Raw genomic sequence first — 13436 nt, 5'->3', positions numbered from 1 at the left:
TCCACTTACAAAGTCATGCCAGTGCTCAAAAAATTTCATTATCTGAAGCATTTTGGATTTTGATTTTTGGGGCTAGGGATAGTAAACTTAAGAAACTGGCTCTGAATTCTATTTTGATGGTTCCAGTAATGATTAGGGACTTTTAAAAACACTAAATGTGTTGTATTTGTAAAACTGATTAAGATTTTACTAACTAAATAATACCATTAGAATTTTGGGAAATACTTTATAGTGAATTGTTATCTTATGGAGGGTCTATGTGTAATAAACTGATAACTAGAATTAATTTGTTACAAGTCTCTGATTAGTATACACAAAACTATATACATAACTGAAAATCTCAAAGAGAATCCCAATGAACATCCCAAAGACATCCTAAAGAGAAAATTGAAAAGGCTATTACAAATATTAATATATTTTCACTGCTTTGTATTTTTATTTTTGCTAAAGGTCCTGATAGCATTTCTTAAGTATTTAAAAGTTAATAATCATTTAAAGCACAGTAGGACATGGCAAGGACCTATCCCTGTTGAGTACGTGGTACCAGGAGCTGTCTGTCATCTATGGAGGAGAGAAGGATTTTGGTGGTGCTAGCTCTGGAAAATGTTTTAGCTGGCGTAATTGTCCTGCTGATGTCTATTGGTTTATTGAAAGGAACAGTTAATGTTTAAATTTTTTTTTTGACCAATTTTGCATGCTTGTGTCTGGTAATCTGAATAACTAATTTGAGGACAACAATACGCAGTATAACAACTATTGTTGAATTTCTACCATCTTGTCTAGTGAAGCTCTGTATCATTTCTAATGTTTTTAAAATCATTTTTTATTCCTTTAGTTGTTTGATCAGTCTTGCATTCTTACCTCTGGTGATCTCAGCAACTTTCTTGAATATAACATTATGCAGTATAACAACCATTGTTAATTCCTATCATCTTGTTTTGAAATCCCATATAGTTTTTATTGGTTTTGTGTTGTTTTGATTCTGTCTTTATTGTTGTTATTTTTTTCTCTTTAATACATAAAAAGGAAAACATGTTTTTCTTTACTAAAGGATTTATTAGGATTTCCTTTTAAATATGAACTCGCCAGTGTTTGTCATATGATTGAAGTTAATAAATTGTTCTTCATAAAAAAAAGAAGAAAATGTTTTATACCCAGCCATTGGGTGAATATTAAGTCAATCACAAAAGTGTCTTTCACTTCCTTTTATTGCCATGTAGTTAATAGCTGGCTTATTATAACATTACTGTATGCATGAAAATTGTCTTTGATAGAATATAGAAACTATGTAGCATAAGTAAAATGTGGTTTATGACAATGCTTATTTGGAACTTTACCATAATATCAGTTTCAGGAAAATAATTCCTGTTTTTATCCAAAGTTATTTGCCTTTCAAATGGATACCACTACTGCTATATCACATGTAAATGAAAATTTGTGCCATAATATTTTAAAGTATTTTAGCTATTTATAAGTCATTTATTATGGAATGCTTAAAATCTAGACATATCTTAATAATGTAATATGCATGAAAATATTTACATATTGCCACAAATGGATGACATATTATTGATATATGAAATAAAAAATAATAAATTTCTATCGTGGAATGGCTCAGGAAGAATAACTGCAACTAAATCATAAGGCTAAATTTCTGTAATGTAGATTAAGGTTATTTGTATCATTAGATACAGCTGTTAATGAAGAAAGAGCGAGAAGAATTAGCATGATGCAGTCAGTAATCACTTAGGTGAGAAACACAAGACATATCAGATGGTTAGGAATACTGTTATCTGTAAGTTATTAATACGAGGTTAAAAAATTTGAAACATTTTGGACTTTTTCTGTAATCTAACCATAACCATTTATGATATATACTTATCTAAATTTCTGAGATAGCTTCTTATTAAGGCAAATCACTGTATAACTAAGTTACCATAGCAACACAGTAAACCATTCTGGAATAACCATAAGTAACTGTAAAATGAATGAAGAGACTGTAAGTAAATGTTTAGTGCAAAGTAGGATTAATAAGAATGACTGCATTGGATTTCCCTGACAGATGGTATAGAATCCGTTTACTCATCAACACCTATGCAAACACAAGTGCTCAGCTGCAAAACAAGATGGCAGAGAAGAAATCAATCCTTTTCAAAAAATGGTGGAGGCGAAGGAAGGAAGAATAATTACATGAGTGGCAGCAGGGGTGGTTAAGATGGTGCCATCTGTCACAGCAGACCTCTGACCCCAGGTTGGGGAAGGTGTCTCAGACCAGTCAGTGGTGTCAGAGTTACCCATCTGCAGCTCAGCCAGAATGGCTGTGGAGGACTCGCTCTCGGAGCGGGAGGAGTCTGTCCTGAGAGAACCCGTGTCGCGGCTGTGGATAAGGCGTTCAAGAGCTGGGGTGGGGTGTTTATATAAACAGTGGGGAAAGCTCTGAGGGTTATACAGGCATGAAGGTCCCAGATCATCAGGTGCTGATGCTGGGCTGGAGCCACTGCCTGGTGAGAAAGTGGTTTGGTTAAATGGAATCGCAGGACAAGGGCATGAAGAAGAGGCTTCTGATGCAGTTTGTCTGTGTGTCTGTGAAGCATTTACCTCCAACACACTGGCAGTTAAGTGCTGATTTTCACGCTGAGATTGAGGAAAAATAATAAGAAAAGATATAAATTATCCAGGTAACAAAAAAACATTTCTTGGTTTGCAATATGGCAGACAAGGAAAAGCCTGGGTTTTATTTGCAAGCACTTCAAAGAAACACATTCATGGATTAGGTAGCAAGCACGCAGCACAGAGAAAACATGAAAACATGAAGAAAATGAATCCAGTCAGTGTTTTCTGGGAACAAGACCAGTTTTCACACAGCACTTCAATGTGAGTTTGGGTAGGGACACAAGAGGGTTGACATAATGGAATTTCTTCCCTAGAAGTTTTAGTGTTTGTCCTGGTGACAGTGAAATGCTATCAGATTGTCTGCTGGTTGAATGATTAATTTGATTTTTACAAGAGCCATCTTGTAGCATCGTTGTTCCTATCCCTTCCACACTATCAAAATGTCTCCAAATTATTAGTCAATTTGCTTCATTTCCCCCTGACTTACGGATTTAAACATGGATCAAACTAAAAACGACTAAGTGGAAAGAGAATTATTTTCTTTCCTTTCCACTCATTGAATCTGTTCTCTGATTTCACTACAAAATACTAAAAGAAATGAAATTTAATATATCATAGCAGTGTAAATGGGGGTACCTATGTGTGAAAATAAAACCAGCCAGTGATAATGGTTAGAAAGTACTCTAGTTGGTTAGAACTACTGTTGGTACTACATTTTAGGTAAAGGAGAAAGAAACTGCAGGGAAAACAAAGGTTTTAAACTGTTCCCCACCCCCACCCCACAGCTGTACATAACCCAAGAGGCTCAGCGTGCCAGAGAGATTGCTGGCAGCCAGAGGGGACATGATGGCCCATTATGTTTCTGCAGCTCGCTGCTATAACCTTGAGGGAATATGATCACAAATGTCAACTCTGATGGTAAGCCTCAAACTTGCATGAATGAATGAGTGTATGAATGGATGAAACTCTAAAGCATTTTCCCTCTTTATTCTTCCTGCATTCCAGAACAGTTTCTGGTGTTTGAGAGTTTCAGTTAAAATGGCTGGAAACATAGTGAGATATTAGTGCAAAGATGGGGAATGAGTTAGCAAGAAATGTATAAACTTAGAAATATTGCCTAGTAAAGATTTAAGTGGTGCCATTTGGTGTTCCTGGCCAGTACGATTTTCATAACAGTTGATGTCATGCAGGCTGCTGGCCTCATGAAAGTCATCATTAATTCCTTTTTTTACCCAGACTTTTGAGTACTTTAAAAATCCATATAAAAAGGTCTCTTTGGGTCATAGATCTCTTAGAAATATGTTGAAAGTTATTGATTCTTTTCTTTGGAAAAAAGCACAAATTCACAGGCACATAAAATTCTGCATAAACTTCAGGGTTTCACAGACAACCTAAAGTGCATCCTTGATCTAAGGTTAAGAACAACAACACTAGATAAAAGACAGATGGCCTGCTCCATTTTTATTTCATTTGTTCTTTTTGTTGTTGTTTAACCATGGTCATTGTAGGTGTGATACATTTTATTTTACTGTTTGTAGCTTTACAATCTCTAGGATTAACTGACAGAGATATTCATTCCCCAGACATAAAATGTCTTAATGCAAACACAGCCTTATATTAGTAAATATTTATAGTAATTACAGGTTTCATGGGAGGTAAAGCTACAATATTATAAAACTATAATAATTATAGTTTAGTACATTAAAATTTTGCCTCAAGCCTGAGTGGAATTCAGGTATAAACAATCTTTGGATAGTATTATTGGACTGTCTCATTGTAATGGAGTTTCACTCTGATAGTCTCTACATAAAATGGATTTTTTGAGTTTTACTTATGCTAAGTGAAAATTCTGTTAAATGGTATCAATCATAATACAGATTTGAATTATCCGCTCGTGTGATTTTTTTCCCTTTAAAATTAGGACAAATATAATGATTTGGCTCTACTGATTTGTTCATATCCTTCGACTTGAAATGTGTCAAAAGCTAGAACATGTTTTTTCTGAAATCATCATGGTCATAGGCAATCGATAGGATCGTGAATTTGGTTTTACGGTACTGTGTCTGAGAATGGTCTGTATCCATTCATTTGTTCTTCTGAAGGGTTTCCAGCGCTATTCCATATCACTCAGTGCCTCCAGACATGCTCACAGTTTTAAGTCTTTGTGTCTGTGTAATGTGAAATGCCCCTCGATGAATCACTTCATGCTTAAGTTTTATAGCTAAAACGATAAAATTCAGTGGTTGGCCAGCCCCAGATGCTTTGAACTATCAAACCATAAGATGTCAATTACTTTTTAGACTACAGACTCGGGCTCCTTTTACTTGACCCTCATCTCCACAGTAAGGAAAACCCTTGAGACGCTGGAAGACGGAGCCACCTCATGTATGATTCCTCAGGAGAGCTGGAGAAGAGGGGCAAAACAAGAACAAATAAAACAAAACCCATGAAAAAGGGAAGGAGGAAGAATTTTCTTCACCTGAAAAAAAATCTAGAGTGGGTTTATATAAAAATCAGGCTTTACCTCCCATCTGCAGTTCTCCCATCATCTCCCTCCTTTCTGACAGCTTTTTCTAAGAGGCTGGGGAGAAGGGCCCAGCAGCTGCATCTGTACTAAGAAGCATAGTTTCATGGCCCCAGAAGACTGGATAGGAGGAGAAATAGCAGGACTAGACTTGGGCCAAATGGGTCCTCCCTCCTGCCTGGGAATTTCTGTTATATAATTCTGAACGTCCCAGTCAGGTAGTTGTATGTTAGGTATCCAAATGGAAGAAACAAGTATGTCACAGAAATTCACACACAACTTGAAATAGGGAGAGGGACAAAACTAAGAGAGAAGAGACACAGAATTGTGCAGCACCTAAGACTGACTTGGCATTCCCCAGTTTACTGAAGGTCTGCCTGCTATACTGCTTGTATTTCAATGATACAAGGTCATCCTATAGTCTCCTACTAAAAATCTTTTTAATAGGCAATCTTGACAGCCACGCAGTCCCTACCATAGTTCAGGGTCACAGGGGAACTAGAACAGGGAGACATTACATCCAGCTTCTTATGTGCATTACCTTATTTGAACTTCATAGTAACTCTCTGAGATAAACGTTATTAGTCCTATTTTATAGATGAAGAAACTGAGGTTCAGGGAGGGCGGATAACAGATGAAGCCTCGTATGTTAGTAACACCACGAAAGGGTTGTTATCCAGGTGTTCTGCTCATAGTCTTCCTCAACCCCACTCCCGGAACGTTCCCCTCCCCACTACTAAGTCGAGGTTAAGTGCGCAGACCTCATCCTGCACTCGCCCTCACAGCAGCAGTTGCACGGTTGGCCCCCTCATCTGCTCACGGGTTCTCCTCCTTTGGCTCTTGGCACGCTGCATTTTCCTAGACTTCTTGCTCCCTCTGAGACAATCTTTTTAGACTTCCTGGCCGTTTCTGCCTTTCATGTTAAGACATGCCTGAGCTCAGTTCTCAGGCTTCCTCTCTTCTCCATGCTCACTTCCTGGTGATCTCAGCCTCATGGCTACAGAGTCATCCAGAAGCTGACGATTTTACCTCTAACCTAGACTTCCCCCCGGACAAGAAACTCTCCTCCGCCTGGACACTCTGCCTTCCTTGTGGACATCTAAGAGACATCTTAAACTCACCCGTCCCAGTGGTACCCAACGTGCCCCACCCACAGCTGTTTGGCTCAGCGGATGGCAGGTTCATCCTTCCCACTGGAGTTGACCTCCTGCTCCTTCGTGCATCCTGTGTGTGATCTGCCAGGAAGCCTTGCTGGCTTGACTGTCAAAATACATCCACACATATGGATTTCTCACCGTCTCCATCATTTCCACCCTGCTTCCGACCACAGTTATTCCTTACCTAAGCTACTGTTATCTTTCCTAGCTGAGTTACCTGCTCTCCTCCTTGCCCCATTCTAGTGAGTTCTCAACTGAGCTGCTAGAATGATTTGGTCAGAACGTAAAAGTTAAATAATAGTGGCAGGAGCTTACATATCGCATGGCTTCTCTTATATGAGACTCCCAAAATGTAAGTAAAAGAAAAAGCAAAATAAAAGATAATTAGAAACAGATATAGATCTTTTGCAAAGGGGAAGATGACCAAGAGATGTGGAGAGGAGAAAAAGGGGAATAGAAGAGGATAAAATAACCCATTTAATGCCAAAGCTCATTCATATGTTCCCTAGAAAAATATGAGGAACAAGAATTTGAAGAGAAAATTTTTTATGTTCCATTGTTATGTGCTGTTCCAAGAAAATGGAACACTAGGCATAAAAGGATTAAGATATGCTGTGTATATGTCCCAGCTCCGCACAAGGAATGTACTCGTTATGTACTGCAGACACGTACTGATAAAAATAAAAATTGAAAATTATATAAAATTAGAAAAACTAGTGGCTGTGTCGAAGTCCTTCAGTGATCCTCATTTTTATTGAGTAGAAAAGTCAAGGTCCTGCAATGATGGGCAAGGACTTCTGCAATCTGGCTTCTGTTACTTCTGACTTCATCTCCTGTTACTCTGTGCTTCACTTCCTCTCCACCTGTGGCCTCCCTGCCTGTCCTTGAACCGTCCAGCATGTTTCAGCTGAAAGCTTTGACCCCAGCTGTTCCCTCTGCCTGCAATGTTCTTCCAGCCTTCAAAGCTGTCCTGTTTTCACTGAGGTCTATTTTACTTCTCTGGTTAACATGGCAGGTGCTCCTCGCATCTCTCCTTAATTGTATTTCTATAACTCCTTCCTAATGTGTGTATTTTGCTTAAGTGTTTATTAATGATTACCCCCCCACACACACATACAAGATTTTAAGCATTGATGGCTTCAAATCTAGCTTTGTAACTAGAACTTTGACACCTAGCAGGTGCCCAAATAAATATTTGTTGAGTGAAAAAAGTGACAGGATCTTAACTCTTAACTTTCACATCATGCTAACATTCTGGGAATTGTGTAACTAAGCTATCTCTGGTTAGCCTGCGAAGTGACAAAACCACACAAAAGGAGAGTTATCAAACTTCTGGATTTTTTTTTTTTTCACAAAACTCTGACTGTAATTCCCAGCCCCATAAAACAAAACAAAACAAAACAAAACAAAACAAAAACTTCTGTTTTAAAATATAATATAATTATCTTGACATTATTTTGTGAAGAAGTTAAGTAGAGGGACACATTTCTCTTCTAAACAGACAGTAAATGTAAGCAGAATACTGCACTGAGAGAATTTTATGCATGTAGAAATATTTACTTCGTCAAAGTCTGGGTAAAAGAGGCTGATTGATACATTTTCTGAAGTGACAAATTGATCATATTTCAGTGAAAATTAATACTCTATTATGGAGGATTAACACTACTTGAAATTAAGATAAATGTTTCCTGCTAAAACAAATTATAACTGATGATTATTTTAAGAGATTTTGTGCATTTAAATAAACTAAGTCCAATTGTCAAAAGATCTGATATGAAAAATATCTCCTTGAAACTTAAAAATACTTTACATATTGAAGTGATTTGCACTGTCTCAAGTGAAAACTGATCCATCAGTGATTTCCTTATTTTCTTTTTTTTGTACTGGTAATTGAACTCACGACCTCATGCTTACCAGGCAGGCACTGGAGGTGCTCAGCTAAATCCCTGGTGCATTAGTGATTTTTAATAAATATCTAAAAGGGAGAAACATGACTTCTAGGTAAAAGATCTGCGTGTGTGTGTGTGTATAAAAATGCTCAGATGTTTACTTATTATTTTAGCTGGGGTCTAAATCATAAGGGAGTTTCTTTCTCCTTTCCTTTCCTTCTGTACAGTACACATCAAAGAGAAGACTGGAAAGTGTAATGTATCACCCGGCGCTCTGAGGACTGAGAGGTCGCGGCAACTGCAGGTTTTTGTCTCTCTTGCTGAAGAGGTATCTTTGTAGTCTCTGGAGAAAGCTCAGGTAGCTGTTTGTGGCTTTCAGGATCTTGTCCTGAAAGGGGAGCTATCTGAATGGAGAGAGATGCTGTGTGTGTCTCAGGCACTGGGTTAGGTGGTGGTGAGCAAGGCTTTTTGAAAAACGAAGGAAGTTCAACAGGGTTAGAGAACTGTGGATTATGACAGGGAATGGCACTTCCTGCGTCCTGGTTATGCGTTAGTTTCAAGGTAGAAATTCTCTGAGTTTGAGAACCTTGCATGTAGTTCTCTTGTAGGAATGGGGCATTGATGTCAAAAAATGGTGCAGGACTCGTGCTGGAAGCTCCTGGTATTGGGCTAGTAATTTTTTGTGTATATGACATAGTTGTGTTGGATTCTTCAGAGTATAGAATTGTTGGTCTAGAATCATCATTAGAGTGCATAGTTCCTGAAAGAAGCTTTTTGTTAGTAAAAATCTCTGTGCAGAAGGGAGTTTGTGTGTTTGTTCCTAATGAGTCTAAAATGTCACCCTGTGTGTGACTGGTTTTCAAGGGGCTATGAAAGTTCTCTTTTCTGGCTGGTGGAAGGGCTGCCTACATGGCCAAGAGCATCCGGAAGAAGAAATAACGTTGAAGGAAAAACAGAGAGAAAGTTACAGTTAGTCACAAAAGCAACCAGTGTCTGCCCTGCTCTTAAAGGTAAAGCTATATTATATCTTTTTATGCTATGCATTTCATTGGCTGAATTGAATAATCATTTTCATTCCCATTAAAGTGCATTTTAATTTACTATCAAGAGTTGCCCTGAGGGGAATATAATTTTTTGCTTTTAAAGAATAGATTATAAAGTTTGCCTTCATCTACATCCTGAGAGTTATATTAAAAGTGAATACAATCTCTTGGCTTACTTTTAGATGTTGAGGTCTATGGTTTGTTTAACCACATTGTCGTATAGCATTCTTCACTCTTGTGACACAGTTTTACCCCTATCTGCAAGAGTCCCTTTAATGAACACAATAACATCCTGTACATAACTGTACTCATTATGCAATGAATACATAACTGTATTCATTAAATACATAATGTATTGCTGACCTTTGAAATACCTTTAAAATCCAAAACAGCAGTAGTAAACTTTTAAGAATTAGAATACATCCTAAACATTATGTTAGAAGCTGACCTATTTTATGAGCTTATTCAGAGAAAAAAAAACTAAAACCAAACGCTGCTCATAAAACACTTATTTTAAACTTAAAACTTGCTCTCCATGTTGTAAATGCAAGTCTAGCAACAAAGCAAATACAAAAGCAAAAACATATTAAACATAAAAGAATAGGGAAAGTGATTTCTAAGAAAGTTTCCAAAGCAGTGGTCGAATAACAGTGTTTTCAAAGTGTAGACAAGAGCATGCAGGGTTACCTGAGTTGGAGATTTTTTTTCTTGTAGGTTTGGTCGAACACTTCTGAAACCTTTTGCTGCAAGAGAGGAATATGTAGCATCTCCGTTCAGTGTCCCTGGTATTCGATCATTGTAAGATCTCCAAGCTTTCATCAAGAGAAAACAAATTGGATACAAAAATATCTACATTCACTCAAACACTTTCCAAAGAAAATATATTTGTTTTGAAAATCAAACTGCTTTTACTAGAATTTTAATTTACTATACATATTAGCAGGTGATTTAAGTTTTTTTTTTTTTTTTGGTTTTTCTCCGGTACCAGGAACCGAACTCATGACCTTGCGCATGCCAGGCAGGTGATTTAAGTTTAATGTGAGAATAACAATGTGGCTACATGTGTCAAAAAATCCTCACAACAAATTTAATCATTATTCAGAGTGTCTTTTCTGTACCTGAGTCTGGTGACTGAGAATCACGCCCTGAAAGAAAAAAAAGGTTTATATTAATCCTAGGGTGAAATAAATGAACATTTCAGTAAAAATACTTGGCAAAGAACCACATACATTATTTTTGCAGACATTATCTCAGTTCTAAAACTCTGGGTACATTAAATATAGTAATGAAAGGTTTGTGCATTAATTTTAACTTCAATGGGCATATTATCTATCTAAAAATAACTATAGTATGTAATTAACACATATATCAAACATTAATTTTTCCTCTTAATAATGTTGCAACTGTATAATTTTAAGCTTATTGTTGCCCAAGATGAATACATGAATTTCTGAATGTTAAATTAAAGGATCATAAGGGATCTGGTTTGTAAACTCTGGTTACTTTTCATAGTGTCAAATCACCAGATCCTTAGCTGCTAAAAGCCCTGCTATTACTGACTATGTTTAACTCCTGTGTCAGACAGAGAAGAATCTTCTATAATATATATACGAATATGTATATTGTATATATTTTACTTTAAAAATTGGCAAATGTACCTACCACATTATTTGACATTTTCTAGACTTTGTTTTCTTCCTATTATCATTTAAAAGTGTCTTTTTACTCAAATATGAGAGAGTTGTTACAATGCACTCCATTGTTTGTTCAGCTTTCAAACTGTGAAAATGAATTTCAGTAGTAATAAATAGCTTTTGGTAATGCAGACAGAAATTGGCTCAATCACATACAGACATATTATTATCAATTTTATTGGAATTACACAGTCAAGAAACTTTCATATGCACACTTGGTAATTAAACATACACGCTGAGATGATCATCTTGTTTGGCTTGGTTCTATTAGAGCATATGGTCATCTTCATTTAGACGAACAAAGCCTTGACCTTGGAAAGGATCTTATGGGGTCAGTTAGTTTAACCTGCAGTCCAGTTTCTGGATTTCTTCTACATGTTCCTTAGGACCATTATTAAATTGATGTTATTTCAATGACTCTTTGTTTTCCTTCTAATGTTTTGGAAATGATGATTTTGAAATCTAAACACATGAGTTTGGAATGATAAAAATGGACTGACAAATGCAACTGTTTGATTTTTAGATAAAATATTTGAGACAAGTTTTTCTTCCAAATGTAAGGGAGAAAAAGACACATAAATCAGCTACAAGTACCACAGAATGACTCCAGGCCAAATGAGTTAGACACGACTAATAAATTCTCATTCTGTATGATATTTGTTAACTTATCATCTCAAACAAATGAAAATTGGAGTAATAAAGTGGGTATACACAGTAAAAATAACTGAAGAATTACATGCCAAATGTTCACTAGACCCTACTTCGAGGCTTTGACGGAGGCTGAACTGCTTGAAAGGCATCATTCACTTAATCTAAATGATGATGGAGATCCTATAGAAGTAAACCAACATGGCTCAGCAATAGAGAACAATCTTTAGAATTCTGCCTGGGTAACTCAGGGAGAGAGCGTTATTAACCACTAGAGCACCACACCCTGGACAAAGAACGAATCTGGGGACTTAGGCAAAGGGCAAAACAATGGAAAACAGCACTAATAATAATTATAATTTGTATTGTATGTTTGAGAATAGAGAATTTATTTTACTCTTGATTTGACAAAGTCTGAGATTAAAAAAAAAGAAGGTGCGTGCTGGGTATGGAGAAACAGGGCCAAAATGTCTGAAGCAGGAAGGGTGTGAATGTCACTGGGAAGAAGGAGGTTGAATGAGCTGGAATAATCTTCTTCCAGCAGATACTGTGCAGAGGGCTGGTGTTTCTTCACATTGGTGACACCTGGGGATTGTGGTGGTAGAGTCAGAGGGCAGCTCCTCTAGACTCAGCAGCAGCTCAGGTGTGCTCAAGAAACATGAGATATTAGCAGTGTTGAGCTTTGCTCCGAGGCCTTCCCTAATAGAGTGGACAGATCGTCTAACTAAGAGAAAGAAGACAAGAGGAAGCTGGCCATGGAGTAAAACTTCAGGAGGAAACAGTGCTCTAATGAAGCTTATGTTGATCATTTGTCTTTAAAGTGATCGGTTCTTTAAAAATATTGCAGTGAACTTTTAAATTTCTTTAAAATAAAACAAACTGTGGATAGAGTACTTGGAACACTCATCCTCGATTTACTATTTTATTACAGTCTTCAGAAGTACTGGAAGATAAAAATACTTCCCACAGGAATATCATTCACTGTTGCCCTGTTTTTATTTTATCTTGGCAAGGGAGGTTTGAGGAATGGAGGATGTATGGGATTTGAAGAAGGTAACAGAAAGTATCCTGGGTCTATATATCAAGTAAAGAGAATATAGGTTACAAAAAATAAAAAGTTGAGTGATAAATGGTTTAGCAGATGCATGGGAAAAATAGTTTTGCCCCAAATCTTGAACATTATTGACCATTTACTTATGAAAGAAACAGCCAAGATTCAAAGGATCAGAATCATTAATTCCTAGTGTTCTTTAGTAGAGATCATTCTTTATCTGAAAATTTAAGAGTGAAAGAATAAGGTAGGTTTATCATTTCTCCATTTTGCATCTGAGGGATCTTGTGAGAGCTGGAAGCTGTTGATGTTCTTTATAGGTAGAAGGAGCATACCCTATTGTTTAGGACATTCCTGGTATGGGGTTAGGTGTTGGACTGTAGCTTTCAAAGATCCTCCCGAGCTTTATGATTCTAACAATATGGTTTTTATGTGGTGATGTTGGGGATACCCAACTGTTATAGCATACTCTCTACCCTCAGGTTTTATTTAAGTTCCTTTTAACTGATACACTATATTGATGTCACTGCCTGCATTTTTCTTGGAATGATTATTTTTAGTTTTTATAACTCACTTCTTTAGAGGGCTCAAGTGCTGTCCCAGGTTATTTTAAACATATTAATTACATTCAAATCAACTAATTGAATGCCTACTGTGTTTCCAAGTAGCATGAGAAACCTTTTCATTAATTTTCTTTACTTACTCTCCTCATTTAATTTTGACAAATCCTTTTGAGTTTGGGAAATGATGAAGTTCTCAGAGAGGCAGGAAAATGACAAATTATATTTATTTCTTTTTTTATATAATATCTAACCAG

At 36.7% G+C, this 13436-nt stretch overlaps 1 protein-coding gene across 5 annotated transcripts in view; it reads right to left on the bottom strand.

Annotated features, from left to right (window-relative positions):
- Window positions 1-13436, bottom strand: part of Sorbs2 (sorbin and SH3 domain containing 2) — a 207768-nt gene that overhangs the window by 71585 nt on the left and 122747 nt on the right. For 2 of the 5 annotated variants that reach the window (XM_013512888.1, XM_013512898.1), the window contains 2 exons: window positions 10345-10371; window positions 9914-9969 (listed from right to left, as the gene is read on the bottom strand). Coding sequence is in view for 4 of the 5 variants with exons in the window: in XM_013512898.1 (XP_013368352.1) it covers window positions 9914-9969; window positions 10345-10371 (83 nt within the window). In the remaining variant the exon portion in view is untranslated. Of the gene's footprint in view, window positions 1-2190; window positions 2635-8449; window positions 9089-9913; window positions 10039-10344; window positions 10372-13436 lie in introns of all 5 variants that reach the window. The other 3 variants (XM_013512891.1, XM_013512906.1, XM_013512887.1) reach the window with 2 other exon arrangements.

This window comes from Chinchilla lanigera, unplaced genomic scaffold (assembly GCF_000276665.1).
Source record: "Chinchilla lanigera isolate Chin_1 unplaced genomic scaffold, ChiLan1.0 scaffold00002, whole genome shotgun sequence".
Lineage (NCBI taxonomy): Eukaryota > Metazoa > Chordata > Mammalia > Rodentia > Chinchillidae > Chinchilla > Chinchilla lanigera.
This window is presented reverse-complemented; position numbering and strand designations above follow the sequence as displayed.